General features: G+C 43.4%; 1 protein-coding gene across 3 annotated transcripts; it reads right to left on the bottom strand.

Moving 5' to 3' along the window:
• Positions 1 to 1,056: 1,056 nt before the first annotated feature.
• C9H10orf71 (chromosome 9 C10orf71 homolog) lies at positions 1,057 to 26,046 on the bottom strand. Of its 3 annotated transcripts, XR_009484091.1 has the most exons (4): positions 25,786 to 26,046; positions 14,708 to 14,878; positions 7,579 to 12,855; positions 1,057 to 1,828 (listed from the first exon to the last, which is right to left on the bottom strand). XR_009484091.1 is itself a non-coding variant. In XM_059820893.1 (3 exons), exon 3 carries the CDS (start codon positions 12,677 to 12,679, stop codon positions 8,048 to 8,050), a length of 4,632 nt encoding a protein of 1,543 aa, XP_059676876.1. In that variant the 5' UTR covers positions 12,680 to 12,855; positions 14,708 to 14,878; positions 25,786 to 26,046; the 3' UTR covers positions 6,871 to 8,047. The 3 variants fall into 3 exon arrangements, 2 of the variants coding, with proteins under 2 accessions (XP_059676876.1, XP_059676877.1); XM_059820893.1 differs by lacking the exon at positions 1,057 to 1,828 and having other exon boundaries at positions 6,871 to 12,855; XM_059820894.1 differs by lacking the exons at positions 1,057 to 1,828; positions 25,786 to 26,046 and adding an exon at positions 19,776 to 19,845 and having other exon boundaries at positions 6,871 to 12,855.
• Positions 26,047 to 27,883: the final 1,837 nt, after the last annotated feature.

Here is a 27,883-nt window from a genome sequence, read left to right as displayed (position 1 = left end):
GGACCAGGCTGTTGTTTGGGTTTTTCAGATGAGAAGCGTAAAAATTGACAAGTGTAAACCACGTGGTTAGTGTCCTACTGAGCACAATCAGATAACCTCTTTTAGTATACTCCAGGGATGCAGATATTGCACACTATTGAACATGTCTTGGATGCTCAGAAGGATATAAAACTACAACCACGTTCCTCTACCACTTGAAAACACAGTTAGTTAGCAGCAGGGATAGTCCCCGCTCAGTGTTAATAACAAGACCACCAGTGTGGAGCTGGCCACATGGCAGCTGTATCCAGAGATACGGACTGTCCAGCACAGGAGAGAGCTCCACAGTGGCTCACTGGTGGCAGCCGGCGCTAGGAGCACTTGTCTGTGACTGGACCAGAAACTGTTTTCCCTTAACATAGCCATTTTGGTGATGGTGATATCTCTTCCTCATTCCAAACTGGACAAAAAAAACCCCAAACCACCAAACCCCAAAAAATAAACACTGAAAAAAAAAAAGTCAAAACAATATTCAGCCCAACAAACCACAAAGTAATAAACCAGCTTGGACTATTGCAAACATTTTGAGATATTTGAAAACTTTTGCTTTAGTTTCAACTTCTTAATACATGTTTTTTAATGAGTGATTTCTTTAAAAAGTTGTTTCAATCCAAAAGAAAATGTCTAGGACTGTTTACTTATACATACATGTATGCAAATGAGGACTTCTCAATAATTTTTCAGCAAATTTCCCACCTCAGAAGACAGCGGTTGAAAAAAACCACCCCAAATGTGCTTCTTTTAGCAGCAGTTTGTGTGTTGTGAAAGCAGCCTGTTTTTTTTTTTAGCAGAGAAGTTCCTGCTAAGGTGCAGTCACATGGCTTGGCTCTGTCAGGAGGTTTTTGGGCCAGTACTCCAGCTGGTATTTGATCTGCTTGGTTTGTGTTCGGGGTCATCGGGTTGCTAAGGTAAGATGTTTACTGATAGTAGGATCAGTGCTAGGGCCAGTTATGCTGCTGGGTTGGACTGTTGGGCCTGATCCCATTGCCAGGAGAAGTGTTTGTTAACAGTCTTGGGATGATAATGCAGTGGTTTCATGAAGGGGAAGTATTAAGCAAAAGGGCTTCTCCACCTCCCTTTACAGTCCCATCTGGCCCAGCCTGGGGAACTGCTCAGGACTCACCAACTGCACCACCTTTAGCAAAAGGAGTCTGCGTGAGGGAGACCTCTTGCTCCTTGAGCAGCAGGGATGGGGGCATTGCAGGTACACCCTCTAGTCCTGGCAAGAATATGGAAAGAGGTGAACATTTGTCTCCCCGGTGTAGTGGAACATGCCAGAGTACATGGGAAGCCCAGGGGAAAACGGAACTCCCTTGGGGCAGACCCTGCAAGTAACAGGATGTGTGGACTGATAGGTGGGGGATGCAAAGGACAGTTCAAGGGCACTGTTTAGATCATGTCCAGACACTTCAGTAGAACATGAATACTATATCTATAATTATATATAGACATGTAGACATACCTAGATACATCTCTGTATAGGCACACATCCATGTATGGATGTATTATCAACAATAACATTGCCTCATATTATAATGCAATATGACATTCTCCTTTCATTTTTTTCTGACTTTTCCTTTTGGAAGGTTCACAAAGCCACAGCCAGTTTTGGCATGGAATAATTCTGAAATGTTTCCATCCACCTTCCTTGGGAAGGGACGCAGTCTCAGAAGACCTGATCCAGGCAAGCAGTGCTTGCCAGCAGAAACCGATTCCACCAACAGACTTTCAGCAACCTCAGTGCAATCGAAGAAAGGGTCTCTCTTGGGCCAGATCCAGCTCACATCCCCTGCAGAATAGAAAGAAGGATCGCTGTTTATCTCAGAGTCTGTCTGCCATACATGGCCTGTCAATGTAAGGAAGATCCTGAAGAAGGCCACCTTAGCTCACCTGAAATGCTTCATGTTGTTGGTGACAACAGTGGCATTTCTGGCATAGTAAAAAAGTGGGGGGCGGAGGGGAGCAGGTTTTGTTGTGCTCTCTGAATGCTGCCATTCCCTATGCCAGTTTTAAGCAACTGGAGGGAGAGTTGTGAGAAGATGAGTCTCTGACACTGAATGCCAGCAGGCAGTAGCGTGAACACACCGGGGAGCTCCAGGACAAGGGAGTCCAAGCCAGTGTAGGGAAGAGTTAGCCTGTCAGGCAGCTTGACTTTGACAAGCCCTGGCTTTTCAAAGCATATCTCCAGCTTTGAACTTTTTTTTACTTTTTGCTGGAGTTCAACTTCTTTCCATTGCTAGAAGGATTTCAAAGATTGTCCCTGCTTTTCAGAGTCTTCCCCCTCTCTTTCTTTCAAAGTACCCCAGGTCTTGATTTATTTGATATGAACTTTGACATGGGAAAGTGTTTATCTTTTAGCACTGCAAGCTGCTTCCCCAAAGGCTTGAGTTAAATCTGCTTTAATAAAAACACAGTGCTTTAGGCAATTGGGACATAAATGATTTCTCTTCTGCACTATTGAAACGCTGCCTTCTAAGTATGTTCAATATCATATTAGAAACAAGTCTCTAATTGGCCATAGAGTACCAAAGACCTGACTATCTAATGTAAAAAACCAACATCATGAAATCTTGGAGAATATCAAAAAGAAGCGAGGGAAGACCACAGGTCATTTTCAGCCATTCCCTACCCATTTAAACCCCATAATTACAATATTATCTTTAATATCAGGGGACAGTGGTGAATGTAAGATCATCATAAGACCAGAATAATCATCCTAAAGACAAAATAAATTTATCCTTGACCTCTGTTGTTATAATGAGTATTTCACAAAAAAACCACATTGAAGTTCAATTTACTCAAGTGTTCCATGTTCTTTCTATCTCTTACAAGGGTCTGAAGCAGAGTTTCCTTAATAAAAATGACTGATGTACACCAGTTGCTCCAAATTACACATTTGTATGTATTCACTAGAGCCCATGTAACCCACTATGTACAATATCACCAGCTTCTGATGCTGCTTTTGGGTGAAACAGAGGATCAAACTGAGAGTTCTTTATTTACTCAGAAAGGAAAGAAAGTACATCCCCCAAATACAGATATGAAATCTGTCAGTGTATTTCTGGTAAAAACATAACTAGCCAACTTTTCTGTTTATGCTCTGTTATATTCAAACCACAGTAACACTGTCACTGTCAGCAAGGACTGCTTGGCTAGTCAGGGATCAAAGCACAGCAGATCTAAATAAAATTGCCAGTCTGGACAAGGACTGAGCCAAAATGACTTTGAGAAAAGTCTCTGATGTGTTTCATAATGTAACAGACAATAAGAGGAATGGAGGAGAAATGTAAAACCATCACTGACAAGACTTTGGAGACTATGTACAGTCGGCAGGACTGGTTAGTAAGGAAAAACAGAAGTTACATCAAATTACAGACCTGGTAACTACCCCCAGGTGGAGGGGGCACACAGAATGAGAAAGCCCTGATGTCCTCTGGGTGGTGGCAAGAAGATGATTGTCTTCCAGTGCTGCTGGACTGGGTGCTGGGGCCAGGGTCCTCTGGCCAAACTGCTGCCCTCACACAGCAGGGAGGGGTGGGAACGATTGCAAGAGTCCTGGGCTAAAGGTGCTTCTGCCCAGCCTCCTGCTCCCTCTCTTTAGGAGGGGGCGAAAGGGGATGGATGCCCTGCATCCAGTCGTCTCCTAGATCTTTTAATTGTGCACCACACACATGCACACGCAAATACACACTTCCGTGTTGTCAACGTTTTCTGCCAGCATAACTGGAGATAAAATTACAATGAGACAATTACAATGAAAAAGCTGGCTAGAAGTCATTCCAGTATTGTAAAACAAGTCCTATTTATTTTGTTTATTAATCAATAAATAATTACTAATTTGCAAATACAGTTGCATCAATGCAACATGCCAATGACACACATTTTCTTGGACCGATGACTTAGGAAGGCACTGAACACCCAAGAAGGAGTTGATAAAAATACACACACACAGGCCATTTCAATTAAACTGCACTCTCTAAAACAAATCCACCATTTTGCATGAGGAGATTCAAGCTCATGGGACAGAGCCATGGCTGTGGGATGGCAGTCCAAGTCTGCTGTGTAACAACTGGACTGGAAGGTGTTGCAGCTGCCCCAGAAAGAGAAGGATGTTCAAAGGGAGGCGGTTCTGGCCCAAGAGCCAAAGACTAGATAAGCCAGGTTTGGCCTCAGTCACATCTACCAAGGAAGAACCACCGCTGTAAATGAGCCTCAGGGCACCCAGAAATGCAACACACAAAAAAGGCCACGTGCAGGAGAAGGGAGCAATGAAAGCAATAGCCCTCTGTTCCCTTCAGCCTGCTGTGCTTCTGTGCATGCAAAGAGCCTGCTGTGTTCTTTAGGCCTAACCACCAGCTGCTGGCAAGGCAGAATTCAGCTTAGTTTTCCTCAACACCTCTTTAACCTATGATTTAACGTGGCTGTCATTTGCATCATGAAACAGTGCTTTCCTACAACTACTTTCATGACTATTGCACATTACCCATAGCCTCTCCGCCCCAAGAAAGAGGTCAATTTACAGCTGTCATTTTGCATAGTAATGACCTCTTCCATCCTCGTTTTCCCACAGCAGCAGTGGAAAAAACCCCCAACACACACAAACACAAAAGGGCAAGGAAAGAAAAATATTTGTTATTTGAAAAGATGTCATTTAGCTTCCTTTTAACGCACAAACATTTTGTGTTCACCATCACAGGCATTACTGCTGCCTTATACTGATATACAAATGGCACTTTTATAGCTATATTATATATATAAAAATAACGTTTCTACATATATATATAGGGTTGTTTATGTGACTGCATGTGTGTGTTTGTACACACACACACTCTCCCACGGCCTAGCAAGAAGTTGGCCAACAGCGTGGTCTAAGCCAGAGACAGGTTTGCTGATGGGTTCGTACTCAAATGGAGTCAATACTGGACTGGGACCTGGAGCAACACTTATGTAACATCATTCACTCCCTGTGGCAAAGTGCTCTAGGGAAAGCTCTGGATACATGACGAGAACCACTTTCATATTTGTTTTCAAAACTCCCCAATTCTGTGTTTGTTTAGCTGCAAATTCCCTAGGACAAAACTCCCTCTGGGACATTGTGAGTGACTGAGCCGTTGTGCAAGTTAAGCGACACAGCCCGCTGTGAATGCAGCTAACAGAAAGGATTGGCCAAAATAAAGAAGTCCTACTTGAAATGTAGGTATGAAAGTTAGGACTGGCTCCTTTTCAGATGCCCATGTTTCAGTTGGCATTCACAGTGGAGTAAAAAATACACTCTGCTTTCCTCGCATACCTAGAAGTAGTATATTGGAGGATCCCATTCTCCACAGTGAGAGCTTAAGAAGGCCCTCAAAAAAATGGCACAGAAGTGTGCATATCTACAAAACAAATGACAGTTAACCAAGCAAAACGGATTTTTAAAAATGCTAAGGTATATTTTGCTTATCAAATTACCATTTCTCTTATATCTGTGCACAGATACTTTGTATCCACAGTCTCCCCCTGGAAAGCAAGCTTTTATCCTGTCCTCTGAGAGCCTGCCTACTTCTTGATTTGTGGCTGTTAAAGGCATTGAAATTTGTAATATCAAACAAAAAAAAAAGGGCTTGTGCACTCTGCTAGGCTTTCAGATTACATAAGTTCTGTCTAAATATACCATGGAAAATTTTAATAGATCTATTTATCTATATTTTAACATGTAGATGACATTCTGCTCTATACTGGATAGACATTGTGCTGTTTACAGTGACAGCAACAGAGAATTGCGACATGAATGGCACCATGTCAGCTTAGCAAAATATTTGTGACCAAAGAAAAGGAAAAATATTTGTAATAGGAGCCATTTCACTTAATTTAACAACTTGAAAATTGATCCTTGTTCCTGAAACACTCTTCCTTTTCAAATTCTTTTTTATTTCTTTCAAAATGAGCCCTCTCCTAGGGGAGACTGCATTTTCTGAGCTCCAAGTCAAAGTTGGTTTAAAAATTTTAATGTTTGCAGAATAGGATCATAGGTTAATTCAGGCTACAAGAGATCTCAGGAGGTCTCTGGATGAACCTCGTGCTCAAGGAGGATCAGCCCTGAGGCTAGCCCAGGTCAGGTGTTGAAAACTTTCAAGGGTGGAGACTGAACAATAAATGTTTATTCAAATATGGACATTTGGCTGAATGTGCTCAAAACTCAAACCAAACCAGTGCAAGCTTCTCCATTTCCACCCCACACCTCTGCTGCAACTGTCCCCGCCAAATCACAGAATGGCAAATCTGACACAACTCTGCATAACAGGTGAAACGAACCTCATAAAATCATTAAGGGCCAAATTCAAACCACACTGAAATCAATGAAGAGATGCCCCTTCTAGCCCCTCTAAGGGAAATGTTTTAGCAATTAGCACTGACTAAATGAAGTGTCTGATGGGATCAGGACAGGTTCTGAACACACAGCTCTCATCAGGGATGGAGGAAGGCTGAGAGCTGAGTTCAGGTTAGGGAAGGAGCCAAACCATCAAGTGTTGGTCTGTGTCCTAAGAGCAGCCTCAGTCCTGGGAAATGAAGAATTTACTGAAGAAAACCTCTATCATACATATTAAAACTGGGAGAGTGGGGCAGTGGCTGTGTCCCATCTCCACATTGTATTTATTAGCAAAAGGCCTGATTCTTCCCTTTCTTTTCAGGAAGTCAAGAGTCACTTCAGAGAAAACAATCCTGTAAAAATAGCCTGAGATGTGAATCAGGCTGAAAGTCACTGATAAAATTCCTCCTTAGAGTTCCTGCACTTCAGTTTTAATTGGGGAAAACAGTATGAAAATAAGACAGAGAAAAAGGAAACCGATATCCAAATATAGATATTTATAAGCAGGCATATTACTTTCAATTTTTCCATCTTTTCACCAAGGTTCTCTCATTGTCTATGATGATAGAAAAAAGGTTACGCAAGGTTGAGTGATATTTTGATACAGATCTTTCAAAGAAAAGTGATAAACCAAAGAAGCACTTTTCTAGAAATTAATACTTTGGATGTTTTGTATCTCTTTTTTTTTAAAAATCACAGAATTCACAAGACCAAAATTAGGTACAATGTTTTTCAGGTTTTAAAAGTTAGCGTTGTATTTCAGTGGGAGCCTGAAAACAAAACAAAACAAAAAGCACTTCAATTATAACAAGCAAAGGTCTTCTCATCCTAACAAAAAATTAAATCTGTTATGGGATTTCATTCAACCTTGTTCCTTACCAAAATATTTCAGGCCAAGTTTCAAGATAAGTTGACATTTTAAGCTGCATTATAAATAACCCCTGACACTAAGGGGGTTGGAGATTATCAAGAAATGTAAAGAATTCAGCAGCATGTTAGTGGACACTGCAATAGTATATGAGAAGTCTAGAGCAGCTGTAATTGTATTGTGGTTGTTTAAAGGTTTTTTGACACAGCTGTTGTATTGTACATCCACTATACAATCTTCTTGTCAGTAACATCTGGGCAATCAATGTGTACAAAAAATGAATCTTGGGTTTATGGCATATTTGTAGCCATATGCTTTCTACCTGTCAATGTAGTTCAAAGGCAGTGAGTAAGAAAAGTTCAGCAGATGCGGCATCTGTCCTAGGTCTCATAGGATGAACAAGATGGTCTCATAGGTTTTACTTTGTGTCATATATCATGCAACACATCTGGGCAAAGGGACACTTGCTTTGGCAATCCCAGCCATCATAATGGCAAAGCAGAAGCAGCAGCAAGCAGTGGCTTCATACTGTTGTATTTATTTGTTGAGTTGGCATTGCCCCTTCATCTCACTGATAATTTGGTGCTTACTCAGTTTCACGCTTCTTCAGAGTGATCATCACCTCACATTTTTCAGTGTGGTCAGCTTTCATTTTCTTTCCCACCCAAACCACAATGAGATTCAGACATAAAGTGTTGTACAAACATCAAATCTGCATGTGCTTTTGTGTGCATGTGTCTGTCCAAACGGTTCTTCAAAACACTAGCTGGCATATTTCATTACTTCAGTTTTCAAGATACTCCTTCAGCAGCAAAATCATCTAAATCTGCGAGGGACACTATGTCAGTATTTGGGGTTGGGCTCATGTCCTTTCCTAAGTGAACTTGAGTTTCTTCAGCATCTTGACTGTAGGGGTAAGAGGCTGGTTCAATATAGGTCTGGGTATCCACAGCTTCAGCATATCTGTAGTCCTGCTGGCCATCTTCAGGTAGTTCACCTTGTTCTCCTGGTACAGCCGGCATCAACCAGGTAGGTTTGGAGAGCTGAGAAGGTGACTTCAGCACTGCTACAGACGAAGCTGCTAAAGGCAGTGCTCTAGGGTAGGAGGCATAGGGAGAATTCATAATTTCTGAAGAGTGGGGCTGGTATAAATTCCCTTCCGAGGAAGGGACTGAGACTTGAACATATTTGCCAGTTTCTGGGTCATAAAATGTCTTTAAATTAGCTTCAGCTGGTAAATCAACTACATAGTATTGGCCAGAGTCAGGGTCTTGGAGGAGTTTACGCTGGGTTGAAGAGGGTGAAGGGCTTACTGCTGATGCACCACTGGGTCTTCTTGTACTGGTTTCTGTGGGAGCAAAATTTGAGTGAGGGGCAGGATGGAGAGGAGAATATCCCAAGGGTGAGGAAGATGCTAGTGTCCTTCCAGAATGAGAAGACTTTCTCCCCACAGCATCTGTATGCTCAGTTTGATGTTTTTTCTGCTGCTCTTGCATTTTCTTTCTCCTGCTTGCCAGCTTTTTTGCTCGCCGCAGAGCCTTTTCTGTTTTCGGTGGCACAGCAGGAGGCTTGCCTGCTGCTCTTTCCCCAAGTCCCCTGGGCTCCAGTCTCTCAGCTTCCCCCGCAGAATCAGAAGGCAGATTCCTCTGTGCTGAATCAAGTATCTCTTCTGCAGACATATTAGCTTGGCTCTTTAGTGCCACATTTGGCAAGACAGGGTTTATAACATCCTCTGTCTCTCTTGTTGGCTTGTCTGACGATGAATTGGCAGCAAGAGAGTGCATTGTGCTGCCTGACCTGGGGCTTGTAACAGAAGAGCATGCAAGACTGTCTAACAAAACTGGTGCACCTTCCATATGTAGCATATCCTCTAAAGCTTCGTGGGATACAGGAGAATACGTGTGGTCCTCTGATAAGGAGCCAGTCACGGGGGAAATGGTCTCCCTAGTGATTATTTTTTTCGCACAAGAGCCACCTCTGCGATTAGGTAAATGATGATTCTTAAAGTAATTTGTCTGTCTTTGTGTGGGATAGCTGGGGACGTTTTGTGCTTGGTCATTTTCCAGACCTAAATTTGGCTGCATTAAGCTGTGCCTTGCCTTCCTAGTCTGGGGCTTCTCTTTCCTTCTGCAGATACTTTCCCCATTCATTTTCCCAACTTTATTTAACAAAGCACAAGTCTCTTCATCCTCTTCCATCAGCTTCCCTAACGAAAAGCTCTCTGTATCTTCCAGAAGACTGGGATCCAGTGTTGCTGAAGTAGATCCAGGCTCACTGGCCTCTTTCCCTGTGTCGGTTGCTCCATCCCTCACGTTCTGCTGCCCTCTGCGCCTTGATGCCGACCAGCCCACCTCCTGGGCATGCAACATGTTTCGGTGCTGCTTATTGTGCTCTGCTGGGGGCACAAACCTACTTTCCATTTCCTTATAACTGCTGCTCACTGTATCATCCAGGGAAAAGGACCTGAACAGGGGCAGCTTGACAGCCTTTATTACCTGAGGTGACCTGAATGTGTTATCTTTAATCATAAACAGACTGGGTTTGGTTGAGCTTGAAGATGGGGGTGTTTGTGGCTCCTCGGACCTGGGGATGGACATGTCCCTTATACTGTTGGAAGCAGAATCCATGCTGCTGGCATCGTCCCTTTTGTCTCTCAGCTTCTCTTTCATCAAGCTCCTCTCTTCATTCCCAGTAATCCTACCCTCCCTCTTCTCTGCTGCACCAGTACCAGAGCCGATACAAGCATAACATTGCAGTTCATCTTCCCCAACCTCTTTCCCTCTCTCCTTGTGGCTTTTCTTACTGTCTGCACCCATTTCACTCTTAGTCCTCTGGCTTTCTTGAAGGGATGCCTTCTGCATCAGGGGCACCAGTGGAAACGGCTCCTCCTGAAGTGGCTGCTCTACCGTGGAGATGAAAGATTGCTCCGAAGAACTACTGCTTCTTTTGCTTTGTGCTTCATGGCCAGTTACCACCATACTGGTTTGGATGTCACTGTAAGGCACATCCTCTGCTGGTGAGAGTTGGCTTGGGAGTGTTTTGGAGGCAAACTCTTCTTTCTGATTAGCAGCCTGTCTCTCATTTTCCTCACCCTGGACACTGGGATTTTGCCCGGGCTGCCCAGCTGTTGTGTCTGCATTGTCCCTACTGAATGGTTTTAGTGTTGGATACTGCAGATATTTCCTTAAATCAGGTTCATTTGATTCATGTCTGAACAAGGGGAAGTTTTCATTACCCCTTGTGTTTTTAACCAGACTTTTGTGTTTTGAATTGTCTTGCTGCAAGTTGTCTCCAGTTTGGTAAAATAAAAGGTCTGCTGTTGTCTGGGGTGAACTCAAAGTCAGGTAATTGTCTGTAAAGTGTCCAGTTAAATCAGTTTTATTTTCCTTTTCCTGAACACTGCCAGACAATACGGAGGTTATATCACTTGATTCATCTTTTTCTGCAATATTTTTGTTACTTTTTTCTTGTAAAGTCGAGAGTGAGGCATTCATTTTTGTACTCTCCTGTACATTTTCCCTAGTTTTATTTTTCTCCTCCAAGGCCCTTAACAGGGGAGAAGGGGTATAAATGCTTTTAACACGTTTACGCACATCCTTCAAGTTGAATAACAGACTTGATGCTTTCGATTTGTAACTATCCCAAGACCTGTAATCACCAAACGCGCTCCCCTCGTGGTCTCTCGCTGCCACACTCTCAGTGGGAGGAGGTGTCAGCGGGATCAGCTCGCTTTCCACAGGGTCTGCCTCCTGTTTTGGTGGTATAATGGGTGTTAAGAGTTCAGTGATGTTGAAAGAGGGACTGATTGATCCAGGGGAGTTTACCTGTTTAGCCAGAGGAGTCACATCCAGACCAGCTTCAGCACCAGGTACTTTTTCAGGCAATGAAACTGTCTCATCGCTGGCTGTCAGCCTCTCCTTTGAAGTCTGTCTCTTCTCTGCTGCCCCTTTTGTAGCCCTCTGTCTCCTCCAGGGTGGACAGGTATTGCCCAGTTGGGGACTGAGGGCCCCCTCTTCGGTTAAGGTGGCCAGAGGTCTCGGTGGAGGCGGGCTGAGTGCCTGGGACACGGGTGAGGGTGAAACCATCCTGTAGGACACGGAGTGGGGTGAGATGGAGCTTTGGGAGGTGGCAGGGGGGGAAAGCTGAGCTGGCATTGGGGGTGGTGGCACAGGAGGGACTTCAGGGGTAGGGGGTCTTGGGGCATGGCCCTGCTGGGTGGGGGGTGGAAGAGGAAGTGCCTGTGGGGGTGGCTGAGGAGGACCCTGGTGCGCATGGATCCTGGGGGGGGGCGTGGGAGGAAGAGCAGGAGGAAATTCGGTTTCTGAAGGGAGGGGGCCCTGAGGTACGTATACAGCTGGGAGAGGGATGCTGAAAGCAGCTTCTGGTGGAGCTGGCTCCATCTGAAAGTCTCTCTCCTGCTTCTTAGCAGCAGTGATCTTGTCAGGTGGTAATTTATGTTCACGTGTGTGGGATCCTTTAATAAATGGTGCTTCTTCCAGGTATGCAAGACCTTCCTTTTTTGTTTTTATATCAACAAATTCCTCCTTTTCAGTCAGTTTTTTATGATGAACATTCCATGATTCAAAAGCACTGTTCTCACTGTGAAGAAAATTACCTTTTTTTGCTGGCTCATTAACTTTCACACTTCTGTTTTTTAAAGCCTTTTTAGACGAACGGGAAAAATTTGACTTGGCTACTTTTGACATCTCAATCAGCACAGGATAATAATCATCAGAGCCACAATAACTCAGGTCTATTTTATTAGGTCTTTTCTGTGGCTCATGTTTGCCACTGAGACAGCGGCTACCTTGACTAGCCTCAGAAAATTCAGAAAGTTCCTTGTGGATGCTTAAAATGTCTGTGTCATCCCAGCAAGCCATATCATTTCCATGATTTAATTTACACTTTTGAAGGCTATTCTTAATGGGTTGCTTAAGGGCTATCAGGGAACTTCCTGACCCTTGGTCTGCAGTCTTATCAAATGTCTTAATCAATGAGGACACTTTTGAAACATGTTTATTGTTCCTTGGACCAGGGACTGGCAAATTCAACTTTTTCCTTTCCATGGCAAAGGTGTTATTTTTAGCAATCCTTTTCTCCTCTGGAGCACACTTTGGTAACTGCTGGAATGTTGAAGCCCATATTGTATGTTCATTGTTTCTTGCTGTTAGCTTGTTACAGACATTGCTTTTCTTAACGGTATGGTTTAACGTCCCTGGGTGAAACTTAGCAGAGAATTGGAGGGTGAAGTCAGGTGAAATGGCAAGATCTGGTTCATTGTAAGAGTCTTCGAGTTCTGCCACACACAAACTTTTGAAAGCCCGGTCTGTGAGACTGCTCACCTCTCTGTCTGTGTCATCCAGGAGACTCCCAATACTTGAGGAATCACTATGTCCTTCTGTATGTTTCTTATTTCCCTGCATTGTTCCTGGGAGTCATGAATGAATTATCCAAAGGATTAATTTCAGGTGTCAGATATGCAGATGATTGTGTTGGGTGGTTCCAGCTGTTTGCAATTCACAAGCACAAAGTGATTTCTCCAGACGGTGCTGCTGCACATTGATTCATCTTACGGAATAGCTGAAGGAAAAGTTCTTCCCTGCAAAGCCAAAATTTATAAATCACCATTTTTCCATATTAACACTATTAGACAGAGAGCATTTTGAGATACATCAGTCACTGACTAATTTGCTCCTACATGTATTCTAAACAAGATGCTAGCAACACAATAAACAACATGAAAAATAATTGTTATTTTGGTCAATTCAGGTAGCTCATGGTAGATAGTTTAATTTCTGGAAAGTGCCATTAAAAAAGTGGTTTCACCTCAGATTCTTTACTTGGGCTCTTAAACAAGAATATAAGAGCCAAATTTCAAGCATTTCCCCTCCCATACCTCCAACCATAAACACTTCCAAGTGCTGTGTGTGTATTTAGCTAAGGTTTTTTGCCCAGGAAGAATTAGTAATAAAAAGGGAGAAAACTTACTTAATGAAAGAAAAGTTGGTAAAACTTACTTGGCAAGATATCATAATTATAATTTAAAATATTTTGTGAAAAATAAAGTTATTGTAGAAGACTCGATTCTCACTTGTCTTTTAGCTCATGACTGCAGAAAATGAAGTCTATAGAGATGAACTTGCTTGTATCAGGCTGGAGCTTTGCTGTGGCAATTACCCTGAGCAGAACCCTTGTTTGAGAAAGCAGAATGGGACCACAGCTAAAGATGATTTACTGTGCATTAGCATGTTCCAAGCAAATATTGCTGGGGTAAAATTCTTTAGCCACCCATATCCAGATACGGTTGGCTGGTATACTGAAACTGAAGAGGCTGCTAATATCAGCTTAGCCAGTAGAAGGCAGGAGTGCCTAGGGGACTCTAGCAGACCCACTAAAGGAGCACAGGGAATATTTGGTTTCAGTTCCAGAACTGCTGAGAGCAAAAGATAACTCATTCAACACAATTATAAAATATCACAGACTCCCATTAAACCCTGATTACGATGCACAGTCAGGGCCCACAGCACTGTGGGTTTTGTCTATCTCCACATCAATCTGAAGAATCTTTGGATGGAACAAGTATAAGCAAAATAGACCCTTCAGCCATAATTGAAATCTGTATACTAAAACTCTTTAAAGTTTACTTTGTAAACTCTTTAGATACTTATTCTCACATTCAAGTGCTTGAGCAGGGTATTGACTAAACTACAGCTTAAAAGCATATTTAAGAGATAGCTAAAAGGAAAGTACTTTCAGACTCTTCAAGGAAAGTTTGATGTGTATCTCCATTTCCTAGTACAATTGCATCATTAACTTGTGATGAGCTGAAACACCACACTTCACATCTATGGCAGCTTCCAGCTTCTATACAGTTGAAAGTTGTCTCCATCTCAAGCTTGGATCCACTGTAGAACTGAGCAATGAAATCCAGATCCAGATTTCAGCCCCTCCAGCTGTCCAAATCCACAATTCCACTTTGGCTCATCTCAGTGAGACTCTTGGAAGGGGCATGTTTTTCCCTATGATGACTCAGTGCTGGTCAAAGTATGAAAAGTCAGAGGAACTGGGCTTAATCAGCTGAGCTACTGAGGCTCGGTTGTTTCTTCAAATGAAAACACTCTTCATTTTCCTTTTCTATTTAAAAACACCTCACCCAACCTATTTTTAGACTCAAAGTATCCTAGTGAATCTTGATTCTGTCTTTCCAGCCATACAATTCCAATGACTTATGCAGAACTACAATAGATTTACACCAGAAATAAAAAGAGCTTAATAGAGCTTCTCCATTTTACTTTGTACAAAGGTTTTTCAAAAGTGAGTTTCACTCCCCCCACTGCACATACATTTTTGTGTCTAATGCAGCAAGAAAAAAAGAGAAGATGAGTGAAAGACCATCCCACTCTTGGTTTTGATTCTTAACTGTTATATGAGCAGAAAGCACAGGTACATACCTGCCACGTAACTTTGCTTCTCATCTTTAGAACTCCCTCTCCTGCTTGTGCTTGGCTCCATTTCTGACCATCTTTAGTGAGGAGGTAGAAGTACTCCAGTGATGTAGATTTGACAGAAGTAATGTCTCGGGATGTTTCCGACCTTCAGCATTTTTTGATCTTAAGTGAATTCTGTAATTTGAAAACAAAGACATTTGTTCGCATGATCTGAAGATTGTCTTGTGCTGTAGTCATTCATTTATTTGTTCATCCACATTTTACAACCATTTTAGGAGTGATTTACAGGATTTCTTACCAAAAGAGGCAGGTATCCATCCCAGAGTGATAATAACCAGATACCTCAAAGGTTTGGTAGCTTGCGGAGTGCAGTCAGGTTCCTAGCAAACAACTATCACAACCTCCAGCACTCTCTGGTAGCCCCAGCAGGGACTAACAGCTCAGTGAGCAATGGTTTCCTGGCAGTCTGCCCATTGCAAAGTCTGGGTGACATCTCCAGGCTAAAAAGAGGGGTTGTGCCAGATGAATTCTTCCCTGCTGCTATGTCCCTGCTGTGCCACCCTTTCAGAGTGACTGCAGAGGAAAATGTGTGCTTTCACTCCACCTGTATATGACTTCCTACTGCCAACAAGTATAGACAGACGTCAGTGTGGTGGGCTGGGAACTAATGCAGCTGATGTTTGAAAGTCCACCCTTTTCACTCTCCCTGTTGTGAAGGAGAGGAAATGTGGAGAGCTGGGATAGTGAGGGGCAGTAAACAAACCCATCTTTTTGCTTCCATGCATGAACCAGAGTCAGGAGATGCTAAAGGAAAGCTCAGCTATGGTGAATGTGCATTGCTGCTGTCCTTTTGCTTTAGAGATCCCCCAGGTTCAGGCTAGTTTGTTTCATCTTTGCAAGAATATATCCATTTCCCACCAGGAGAACTGCCTGTCCTTGAGGTAATGCAAATAGTACATAGATGTAGATACAGTAAGTTTTCCTGAAGCAAAGGTCTCCTCTAAGAAAACTTCTGTGTCAGCCGGTAGTATTCAAAACACACTGGCAAAAGCAGCAACAAGGTCTCGCCCACTGGGATGGCCTCCTACACCTTACCGGAGGAAGGACAGTTGTCAGTGTTAGTTTAGGGACAAGCCTGTACCAATCAGAGCTTTTTGTGGTCTGTTTAACAAGTCTGAGGAAAAAAAGTAAAAGCAAAGAAAAAAACCCCAATGTTACGTCTGGTTGCAGCCAGATGTAAAAGGGCATCCTCACTGCGGAGATGTGTACTCAGTTATCTCTTTGCTCAGAGGGTAAATTACAATTTTACTGCTTCTGTGGTACTCTTAACTGTGCAAAGCCAATGTAACCGTGGGAGATTGTGATTATGTTCTGGCTCACTCATCAACATGGCTGTTGACTAAATTCCAGCGGCACAATGTTTATCACTATTTATTGGTGGGGGTGCCTGAACTAGGAGGAAGCTCGACTTTCAGATCTCGTGGACAGAGGTCTGAAGAAACATCTTGTCCCTTGTAAACTGAGAACATTTGTTGAAAAGTGAGTAGGGTAACAATAAGCATGGAGATCATGATGTAATCTCAGCAATTATTTTCCTAGATGGACTCACTGTTACAAAAGCAACTCAGCACCACTGATTAAAAAAGAATAGTGACTGTCACTGTCTCTGAAACTCTTGTGAAGATCCTTGTCTCTCTTGGCCATAATACTAGTACTTGGGTGGTGCAATGTTTCAAGCTGGAAAAGCTGTATCTACACCAAGCATTCAAGGTGCAGATCACTATTGGGACTCGATTGAAACAGCAGTACTGTACTGATCTGGCTAACCCTTGTATAGATATGATGGCAACTTCTGATCTTTGGGCGAAGAAGCTGTTCATGGCTGGTTTAATAACCTGGTAAAGTCCCATTTCTTTACTTTTTTGGACAAACATGGCAGCCAGCAAGCAAGGTGCAGTGTTTGAACTTAGGTCAGGATTCACCTAGTTAAAACATTTAAGGATGCCTGAATTCAGGCTATTTTCAAGACACAGGAGAGCAATGCTGGGCATTTGGAACTGCTTGGGAAATGCTGAGAAGCATGTGAGGTGTTTGCAGTAGGCATCATCTGATATGAGCTACCGAAAAAGCTTGCATGAATGTACAGATTTCAAGGAGCTTAATCAGAAACCAACCTCCCTTCTCTTTTAAATAGGAGGCTTTTTCCAGTGGCTCTCTTAAGTGCCTAGCAAGTTGTGATGAGGAGGTTAAATTACAGAGACTATTCCTGGCCTGGCATAGACTGAATGTCAACTTTTTTCACGAGACAGGAGCTGGGCAAACCAGCAAACTTGGCTGGAGCGTATGACATCATTGCTGCTGCAATATATAAAGGGCTGGTTGGTTCCCCCTTCCACCTAGGGCTGGCATTTGGCTGAAATGTTGTGCCATGAGACATCGCGGTGGCATTTTGGCAGCGCCCTTGTGAGTTGCATAGCAGTCTGAAGTCAGCAGCACTGCATTCTCCTTGATGATGGGAAAAGAAGGGAGAGGGAAGAAAGGTTTATTTTTTTCAAATCTTTGTGAGCTATAGTTTCTTCATGTGGTGCTCTCTGTATGGCATCCATCCACAGTTCCAGCCCCAAACTCAGAGCCCTGTGGTGACTGCTGGCTGAGGTTTATTCAGCGGCATGATCTACTCACACACATGCTGCTGCTGCTACTTTGGGCTTCCAGGGGATCGTCATGACAAATAGTTAGTGCTTCTTACCATGGGAAATAGGAGAATCCCTAATGAATTGATGACTTTTTTGCATAGGTGTGTGTTTGTTCATGGCACACACAGGAGCTCATAATCAGATGAGAGGACTGGATGGCAACAGGCCTGTTCAGCTATGTGTCATCAGGCTGAGACGACGCTCCCAGCCAATGGCAGCTCCTCACTAGCCCAGGCAGGCTGGCTCAGTAAGCTCTCAGCATTGCCGGAAAGTCCTGTGTGGCAGCAGCGATCAGTAAGTGAATGGTTATTGAACATGCTGCTGTTGGTCAATGATCGCAGTACCGCTGTCTTCATTTTCCATTTAGGAAAACAGACAGAAAGGTGTCAGGGAGTTAAAGGTCACCCTGTAAGTCCCTGTCAGAGACAAGGAACCAGAAGGATGTCCAGGAGAAAGGAAAGACCGCTGTAGCCTGGTGTAGAATACCTAAACATCCCTTGTGCTGGGCTACTTGGACTGCCAAGAATGTGTGGGCTGGTCATATTGGGCTGCATCGAGCTAAATGCTCCCTCTGATCCACCCTGCTGCCTGGGCACCTCCAGGCACACTGCCTCCCTGAGCAGTCCATGGGGCACATGGACCGGGGGGAGGATCACAACACCCTAACCCAGGAACAGAGTTGCCTGGCAAAAGGGACAGTGCTGCCCCAGCCACATTCCCCCAAACTGTCAAGAAAGGCAATTTCTGGATTAAGATGGTCATAAGGTGAAAGATATTAGCACAAGCCTCCATTTCCCTCATCCAACAAGACCACTTTCATCTATGCTTTGAGGTCATAAAGGGTGGCCAAAGTGAATTCTCCTGCTTGGGGGAAGGGAATTTGCTCAAGTACAAATACCTGCTCCAGTTGATGGAGGGTGGAGAACTAAGTCAGTCCAGCTTAGGGTGAAGATCTCAAACACTGACAGAAATGACTAGCGTAGGACAAGGTGACCTCAGCTATTCCAGCATCAGATCTTTGATCATTGCACTGGGAATGAAGGTGAAGGAACCATGTGTCTGGACCAAACCAGTGTAGGTTGGGGTCCATTCCCCTTGAGGATTTGGCCCAGCAATTGTGTCTCGAACAGCTTGTCCTGGGCCAGAGAAGAGGAGAGACTGTTCTTGACTTTGGGCCAACTTCTGTTCTCAGTTACACTGGTATAAATCTAGAGTCAGTTTACTGACGTCAGTAGAATAACTGAGAACAGAATTGGTGACTCTAAATACAACTGCTTCCTAAGCTGACACTGGGGCACTATCCAGAAGGCTGCATAAGTAACTGTAACCACAGTAAAGTGAAATCCAACATCTCTGAAGAGCCAAACCTCACCCCCATGTGGTATTCAGACCAACATGGAAGGAAAGGGATTTGGAACCGATACCACATTGCTATGCCACCAAATCATGTCCTCTGGACAATTCGGATTTTCTAACCTGTATCACTCACCGTTGACAATAGCAGTGCCATTGGGATAAAGTAATTTTGCTCTTTTCTGCAATATTTACTAGAATGTCTAGACCTAAGAGTGGTGTGGTAGATGTTGTTCAGTCCCAGACTGGACCAGCAGAGCAGGCTGGCAATCTGAATTGTCATCCTATGGACACTATAATCTGTTGGAAATGTGTTTGTGTGTGTGTGTTTGTGATGGGAAGATGTTCTTATTTAGATTGGTTTTGAAATTTCACGTGGAATAAAGATTCTGAAGAGAAATTAAATTATATATTTCAAAATTTCATTCAGATTTTAAAAAATATCTTTTCATTTCAGATAATTTCACTATTTTTACACTATAGGCCACGAGAAGTAGCATGTAATATATACCATAATAGTTAAAATAGTATATTACTACTGTTCTTAAGTCAGAGAAGGTGTATGCTATTTAACATTAACTGAAACTTTTCTTTTTATTTTCTACAGCAAACAATAGTCTGATGGTATTGCAACAAAGAGTGTGATCTTGTTTTGACATTTCCCTAAGTAAATATTCCAAATGATCAAAAAAATAATTTCCAATTATCTTTCTAGGGGAAATGTTGTTAAAATGAATATGATTGTGATTTTATATGTTTAATCAAACCATTTTTTTTGAAGAAAAGACAGCTGAAGTCTTTTTCTCCCAGTGAGCTCTACTGAAGCTCGTGCATCTGTTGCCATGGGAGCTGGAACCAGGGACTCATCAGACTCACAGCTCAAGGAAGGTCAGTGCAACCTGGTGGAAGCATGAATGCAAGAAGGGAGTGCATCTAGCTAATGACCTTGTGTTATGTATCCTGCTCTATGTCCTTCCCCCAAAGGATGTGAACGTCTTCCAGGCCCCAGCTGGAATGCTTACCTCTTCAGGTCAGACCACACAGCTTCAAGCACTGGGAGATGAAAATCTCGCGTGAAGAAAAATGGGAGGAACAGAGATGGCTTGTGACAGCTATGGTGAATCATGGCAAGTCTCTCTACCTTTCCCTTTCTGGTTCAATGGCAAAGACCCAACAGTTATTTCCAGCTGGTCTCCAGACTGCCTTTCGCAATGTCCTCCAAATGCCCCATTCTGCCAAGAGGCCTGTCAAGTCTGGAAGAAGGAGATATTTCTCAGAACAGGTTGTATCTGGACTGAGGCTTTCTTGCAACTCCTGTTCACTCCTTCCATTACCTGAGCCCTATCCACTGCCTTTGAAGAGTCAGTAACATGCAGAAATGATGGAGGAAGTCAAAAGCTCAGAGCACATGACTAACACAAGCAAAGGGCAGGTGCAGCACTTGACAAACAGCACAAGCCTACGAGAATCACAAGGCAAAGAGATGCTGCTCCTCCCATGGCCTGAAGTCAGAATAGACAAGTGACATTTAAGCAACTGAACCCAAACAGTGCATTTCTTGGCATTAAATGTCTGACTGGAAAAGGCTACTGTCTGTAACTAGGTCAGTCATTGTATACTGAGATATTTATACAGCTCCCCAGTAATATGGTACACCTCGTGGCTATTTATCCTTACAAATTCTCCCACTGCAAGCAGGATTTCTGTCTCATTTACAGATCAGCAGCTAAGGCCCAGCTTCAAACAACTGATTTGCCCAAGATCAAACAGGGCATCGGTGTCAGGGCAGGGAACCAAATCTATGTTTTCTGAATCACACAAGAAGACCTTAACCTTTGTCAGTTAAGGCAAAAATTTGCCTTTCCACTGCCCTTCATAGAGCATGGTACTTTACCATAGCATTTGCAAAAAAACCCCAAACCCTCAACTGAGTATGGTGCTGTAGCTTGGCATTATATTGTGTAGTGAAATCCATATGGATTTGCAGGTGACTGACTTACTGCAAAGATCTCAGCTCCACCTCAGGTTCTTGATACCTGTATGTCTCTTTGAGATCATGAAGACTCAAGCCTTCCTCACTAGTTAAAGGTGACAACTGACATTGCATTAGTACAGCCCCTCCACTGAGCACTGACAGGATTTTGGCTGATGAGGCAGGTATTCATCTCCTTTCATTTAGTCTCAAGCAAGGCTTAGAGGATGAAAGCTTCTGAATTTTCACTTCCTGAGTGGAAGAAAGGGGATTTTCCCACAGTAGAGGGAAAGTTGTAGAGTACTGCAGCATCGCAGTGGCTAGAGACAGGACACGACAAGGAGGGAAGGGAAGAAAAACACATGGACAAGAAAACAAATGTAATGGCTTGGATGCCTTGTAAAGGAGCATGCTGACAGTCCCAGCCCCTGTCATGGGAAAATTGTAATGATACCAGCAAGTACTCTAGACACAAGAGGGAAGTAGGTGTATTCTCCTCTGTGACCAATACAAGGAAATCTGCAGCTAGCAACCAGCCATGCCTCACTTCTCTTTCCAGGCTGGGGAACCTGAAATTATCCCCCACTTACACTGCCCTCTTTATTAGCCCCAGCACACCAATGCCATCTGCACTGTCAAGTTTACACTTAGACCATTTAAGCTTCTTGACAAGGAGAGTCTGACCCGCACCCACTCACACGGGATGCAGTCTCAGGAAATAATAGGCTTGCAGAAAACCAGTATTATTCTTTTACTGGTAGCCTCACCTTCTCCTTTCCTTTATATCTTCTGGATATTTCTAGGGTTTGGACAAGGATTTTGCAGAATCTGTTTTCTATAAAGTAAAGAATTCAAGCCATTTGTAGGTGCTAGGTTCAAAATTGTTTCAAGTTCTAAGTGGTTTTATCACTCACTGAATTCCACGGGATTTACGGACATGCAATATCCTAAAATACCTGTCTTATGTTACCAAAGACAAAAAGGTATCTGTACCAGAGAGGGGAAGAGAAGGTGGATGCTTTGATTTTCAAGGTTTTCTGGCTCAGGCTGCAGGAATAGAGCTATTTCTTACTTATACCTTGCTCTAGCTTTCAAGCGCAGTCAAGAGAGCTCAGTTCTTGAGCAAGCAGTGTGGCAGGGAGGGAAATACATACTTACATACGTGCCAGAGCATATGACTCAAGCACACAACCATCCATTTGCATAACATCTTTCCTCCGATGACAAACTGTTCCTCAACCATTTGTGATGATAACAGAGCCATTCCAGTTGAAGGACAAAAGCTGTAGCTTGCTTTACTCCCGCCTGCTATCTGGAAGATGGCCAGCGACAGCTAGCTATGCACCTATGGGAGGACTTTGAGAGGGCAAAGGAGAGCCCACCCACCCTTACCCCCAGGTACCCACCCTTACCCCCAGGTGTTACCCCTGGAGGCCATACTATTTTCCTCCTTCCGAGGAGCAAAAGCTAGCCAGTGGTCTCATCCTGAGCAAGATGGAAGCTCCTTCCAGTTCCCTCTTCACTGTGCAGTGGGGGTTCTTTTTTTTTTTTTTTCCTGGGAAATGATGACTCCCTCTTCCTATTCAGAGATTGATTCATTGTTATGATTTAATGGTGTGTCCCCAAGGCACCTCCTCATTTGTTTATAGTTAATGCATATGGTAAGGCATTTCTTGTGATTATTCTCTGAAGGATATATGCAAAAGTCAGAAAGGAAAATAACAGGAGATTTAAGCAGAATCTACACTTATTCCCTAAGAGAGACCCCAATGACTCTGGCTGAATCAGTCCCTCAGCAACCTCAGTGATGCTGTCATGACAGTACTTTTCCAGACCCCCCAGACCCTTTGAAGAAACCTGCAGGCAGGCAATAGCATCACCCACAGCCCAGTGCTGTCACCAGACACTTCTTCCCCAGCCCTTCTCCTCAATTCTCCCCCACACCCCGAGTGGCAATTCTACCTACTGTTCTATGTCTTCATTCAGTTAACAGGCCTGGTCACAACTCCTGTAGCTCATAGAGTCATTTCTCAGTTTTGGAGAAACAGACTAAGTCCTAATGTCACTACTTAAAAGCAGATCAGTTAAAACAATGAGTCTCAGTGACCAACAATATCATGATCAGTAACACTGCTCCACTGCCCCAGCACAAATCCTGGATGCAGCTTGCAGGGTCTGGTTCCCTCTGAACATACTGCTGCTTCTGCACCAACAACCCAGAGAGTCCTGGGCACTTACTCCAATTTCTGCACAATGGAGCCCTATGCTTTGAAACATACAAAGGATGGGGACAGGGACACACCTGAAATACATCTCAACAGAGCAGAAGCCATCAGAAGTGTGCAGAATTGTACAAGGGTCTATAATGAAGCTGACAGGCAAGCCAAGCTGACCTTAAGATATGACAGGTTATGTCTGATCTAGGTAAAGGTGATAGATAGAGGGACATCTGAGACTGAGGATCAGCAGTAGCTGTAAACTGCCAGATACTGTTGTTTGCTGACTCTGCATATTAAGGTGTAGCCAAATGTTAACCACATGCATCTCTTTTAGAGACCTTTCCAGAAATTGCAGGGATTTTCATCTCTATCTTTTCCAAGTGGAAAGTATGAGTTAGGTGGCCTTCGTGTACCTGACTGTCATAGCCCTATCACAGTTCCCAAAACAGCCTCAGACAGAGTGTGTAAGTAACAGGGAAAGCATCCCTGAAACTACTGGGATGTAGCTATGTGAAAGACTGAAAATAAAGATGCATCACTATTTGACCTGCTTGGCTTGTAAGAAGGTTGGCCTGACTGTTACTAGGTGATTTAGATTAATCATTACTAGCTAATGCCTTCTTGTATATCTTTATTTGCAAGCACAGGAGATGGATGATAAAGAAACCTAGGACTGTAATTAAAGATCTGCTTTCCATACCTGTCCAAAGAGGATCATTTGGCAGGGGGACCCAAGAGAGAGGGAAACCTTACTTCTGGGGAAGGGTTATCCTCTTAGGGCTTCAATACTGCCTCAGTTTCTCTGGGGCTGTTAAGGGACAGGGGTCTTGGTAGCAGTCTCTCTGACCATGCACACTTGAAAGCCATAAAAACCTGGCAAGCAGCAACATAGTCACAAACCACCAAACTTAGTACACACATGAAAATATATATATACACACACACACACACCCTTTGGATATGTATGTATATGCAATCAGTGACCCACCCAAAAACATATGTAGGCTTGACTGAAGAGGGACAACCTTTTCTCAAGGGTAAAGTTCCCCTATCAGTGCACACATGCAGCCCCCACTGTGTTCCCTTTCCCCACACACCTGTCAGGTGGCTCACAGCCCGCCGGTCCCAAAACGCGACACTACCTCAAGCAAGGCACGCTAGCTCTGAAAGCAATGGACTCACCCGCTTGCTTACACCAGACAAGGCTCTGTGTGACCTGGCAGCCTGGCTGCAGGCAAGCCAGCACAGCGAAGCCTGCAGCTAAAACCCACCTGCCGAATTTGCCTCTGCCAGCAACGTTCTGCCTGTGTAAACTCAGCTAGACTAAAGAAAGGAAAGACCGATGCAGATGAGTGGTATTTTCTCCCAACCTGACTCACAGGGTTAGTTGGCTTTTTTCCTGGTCTTGGAGGGGTTTACTTTTTCGTGGGCCTTTTGCACAGCTCTAGTAACGCAAGCACAGACAAGACAAACATTTCAGAGAAGCAGGTAGGAATAAGAGGCTAGAGAGTAAAATTTCCGCGTGCTTTTGTTTTGCAGCGCAGGGATGCGATTATGCCTGCATACCTCTCCCCAGCTGTGGCCTTCAAGTTCACTGGTGAGTGCCTGTTACAACTGTTTTGGTAACTAAAAGTTGTGAATATGTATGTAAATACCTTCCTAGTGACAAGCATGGGAAGACGGAGAAATTTAGTTGTTTGGGGGCTCCAATATACTGGGAATCTTTTATTTGTTAGTATTTTCCACAGGCCTTATCCTTCAAGCATTTAACTGAGGGCATTTGCTTTTTACATGATCAATTCCTTGAAGAAGTGAAGGAAAAGAGCCATGGACTTTGATCCTGTCCAGAAAGCTTATTTCTCCTTCTTATCTCTTCTCACTTTTCCTTCTCCCCAGCCTCCCTCCCAGCAATGGCAGAGGACTAGTGAAGAACCCTCTAGCTGATGCTGTACAAAGTCAGTGTGAACCGGTTGCTTTGGCCTGCTGCTGGAAAACTTTTCCCTATTCAGATTTAATCGGATTGCCTGTTCACAGGCCATTTAAAAAAGCATAAGCAGTTTGGCTTCTCCAGCTCAATTTTAATTATTTCTGTTCTTATTTTGCTGCTGAGTTCTGCAACTAGGCTAATAAAATGCAGTTCCTTGGGGTGGCAGATTAAGAAGTTCTGCAACAACTGGACTCAGAAAAGCTTATGCCATTTAAGAAATTTTCCAGTGATTAAAATTGGATACAAGTCATAGTCACAGTCATTTATAGTGGCCTCTTAGCACTGCCTAGGTATTTGAACTATTTTACTTTTTCAAGCTCTGTAGTATACTAATTGCTCTCTATAAAGTACTTAAATTATTCTCTTCCTATTTGTTCCAAAAAGAGAAATAAAAATGCCTTCAACCCCCTACACAAATCACTAAAGTTTTTAGGAGTATCTTATCTGTAGGCAGTAATCATCTGGAAAATAAAATCAATGTATATTTGCTTGAAGTTGCTTACAGCACAATGCACAGCACAATTAAATGGAGCTTCATAGCAATTTAGTGGTCTTTTAAAAAGATCATACCCCTTTACCAAATAGTTATATGTGTCATAAATAGTAATCACTGCATACAAATCTATATGTATGTCTCTTTCCACACACAAACTTTCAGAGATAATCCTGCATTTTACAGAGCAGAAAATGCTGGACACCTCTAATCACTGAAAAAAAGACATAAATGCGGTTTGATTTCTCTTATCTGAGCAATCACACAACTGATCCTTGAGAGCACACTCATTCACACGCTCAGACACCACCATTCTTCACCATTTCCCTGCTTTAAAACCACCCATACGCTTCCCCCTTACCTTCTGTGCTGAAGCTTCCTTACCAGGGACAGTGCAGGGCTGTGCTTTCTTCCCTTAAGTCAAAGCCCCAGCACATTTTACAGCAGCCTGCTTACTATTAGCACTTCCCATTATTTATGTGTTTCAGACTCTCCTTCTGAACATGGTTATCTTAATGGAAACAACCACTGAAAAATAAATAAAACAATAAAAGTGGAGGAGCTAACCCTTGAGCCCTCGCAGACCTGCCCAGCCAGGTGAAGTGAAGTGAGCAAGGAATCCGAAGTTAGTAAAATGTATTTAAATAGTTATCAGGCAAGGGGAAACCAAACGGAGATCATGGTGGGGAAGAGGCAAACATACGTATTGGAATAACCATGCGGTGTCAAGTAACAGACAGATGAAACAAACAGTCATCAGCTATTTTTACATTCAAATTCGCCATTGGTAATGCTTCAGAGATAACTAATACAGAAAGTAATGCTGTGCGATTGGCTTGCCACAGCCAGTGATTCAAACCTTAAAGCACTGCATTTTTGTACCTACAGGTGGGAGTCAAAATGGTTTTTAAGGTCACCATTAAAAATACTGTGTAAGAAGTATGCACATGAGTAACACATTACTGCCCTACCAGTGCTTTTTCATAAATAGCTCATTTCATCATCAAGGCTGGACAAACGTATCCAGCGTTCTTGGAGTAAGGACCCCATTCCACCATCCTTCCAAAGCAAACAAGACCAGCCGCCCTCCTGGGAGGCACATGCCAGCATTGGGTTTCATTTGGCAAACTGCAATAGGATGTTGAATAATAGGGGAAATATGCCATGAAGTCAACAAGCTAAGTTTTTGTACTGCAGATATAAACAATGGATTGCACCCTGTGCCACACTGAGTGCGCAGAGCTCCTTACTGAAGTCATGAGGCTCTCTTGGGGCTCAGCATCAAGCTGGACTTGAGCCACAGCCTGTAGCAATATGAAGAGCAGAATCTCCTGCGATTACAGCCCAACTCCTGCTTCCATGGCACAGCAGTGCTCCACATGAGCCCAGTGCTCATTTGCATTTTAAAAAGTGCTGCTAATTACATTGCTACAGCATGAGCAAGGCAACAACCATGTGGCATCTGCTGCCTGAGAATCTCTGAGCACCGGGAGGCTTGTGATGAACTAACCTTCCCTGCAATCCAAGAGCAGCCTAAGCTTACCGGTCCTTGGAAGGACAATGACCTGCCTTCTGCAAAGCAACCCTCAGCTTTGAATTCCCCACCTGGGAGAGGTGTAGCACTCACCTCAGATCCCAGCAGGAAGATTTTGCAAAGCTCACTCTCCTAGACTCCTGGTCTGGGCTTTTGCTGCTCAAGTGCTTCTCCTAACTCATCCCAAACTGAATGTTGGTCTTGCCAAACATCAGGGTACTTCTGGTAAGTTCTGGCCCCAAACTGCACACTTCCAACTGCTACCCACCCCCTGCACCCATCAGAGCACCTGCGCACAAGTATTTGGTGTCTGCTTGAGTCATGGCACCTACAAACCAAGACATTGGAGAGAACTGGCGCACACTGCAAACAAAAAAAGGTTTGGGATGAAAACTCACAGTGGAAAAGTAGTTTTCAGGCACCCACTGACACTAATGTAAGCAAAACTGTCTGTATATGTGTGTCTGTCTCTCCCACACATTTCTAAAGAGGGGTGGAATGTATTTCTGGAGTACTTGTGCTAAAAATAAACTCATCCCTGCTGTCTATGAAGAGAGGCAGGTATAGCCCTGCTTTCTGTAAGCCCATGAACTTATGAACTGCTTAGAGGCTGAATCACAACTAGAAAGACCCCTATGGAAATTGTAATTGCTAGTGCAGGAAGGGTGGTTGATTGCTTGAAAAATCCAAAACAGGCCTCTCACACGAAAGCAGCTGGGGTTAACACTATTCATTATGATGAATGTGCTTTACAGACTCCAGCTTTGAAAGGACTCAGATCTTGGGATAAGCATTACGCTTGTTCAAATATGATGATAATAAATACATATATTTGCAAATTCAGTGCTCAGATGAGACTCTGGGATCAGATGGCCTGTCATTAAAATAAAACCACTTCTGGGGAAAATTACTGAATAACACACAG

The sequence above is a fragment of the Gavia stellata genome, chromosome 9 (assembly GCF_030936135.1).
Source record: "Gavia stellata isolate bGavSte3 chromosome 9, bGavSte3.hap2, whole genome shotgun sequence".
Taxonomy (NCBI): Eukaryota; Metazoa; Chordata; class Aves; order Gaviiformes; family Gaviidae; genus Gavia; species Gavia stellata.
This window is presented reverse-complemented; position numbering and strand designations above follow the sequence as displayed.

Bases quoted from the DNA above. Each gene is read 5' to 3' on its own strand.
- C9H10orf71 (XM_059820893.1), bottom strand. From the start codon at position 12,679: ATGCAGGGAAATAAGAAACATACAGAAGGACATAGTGATTCCTCAAGT.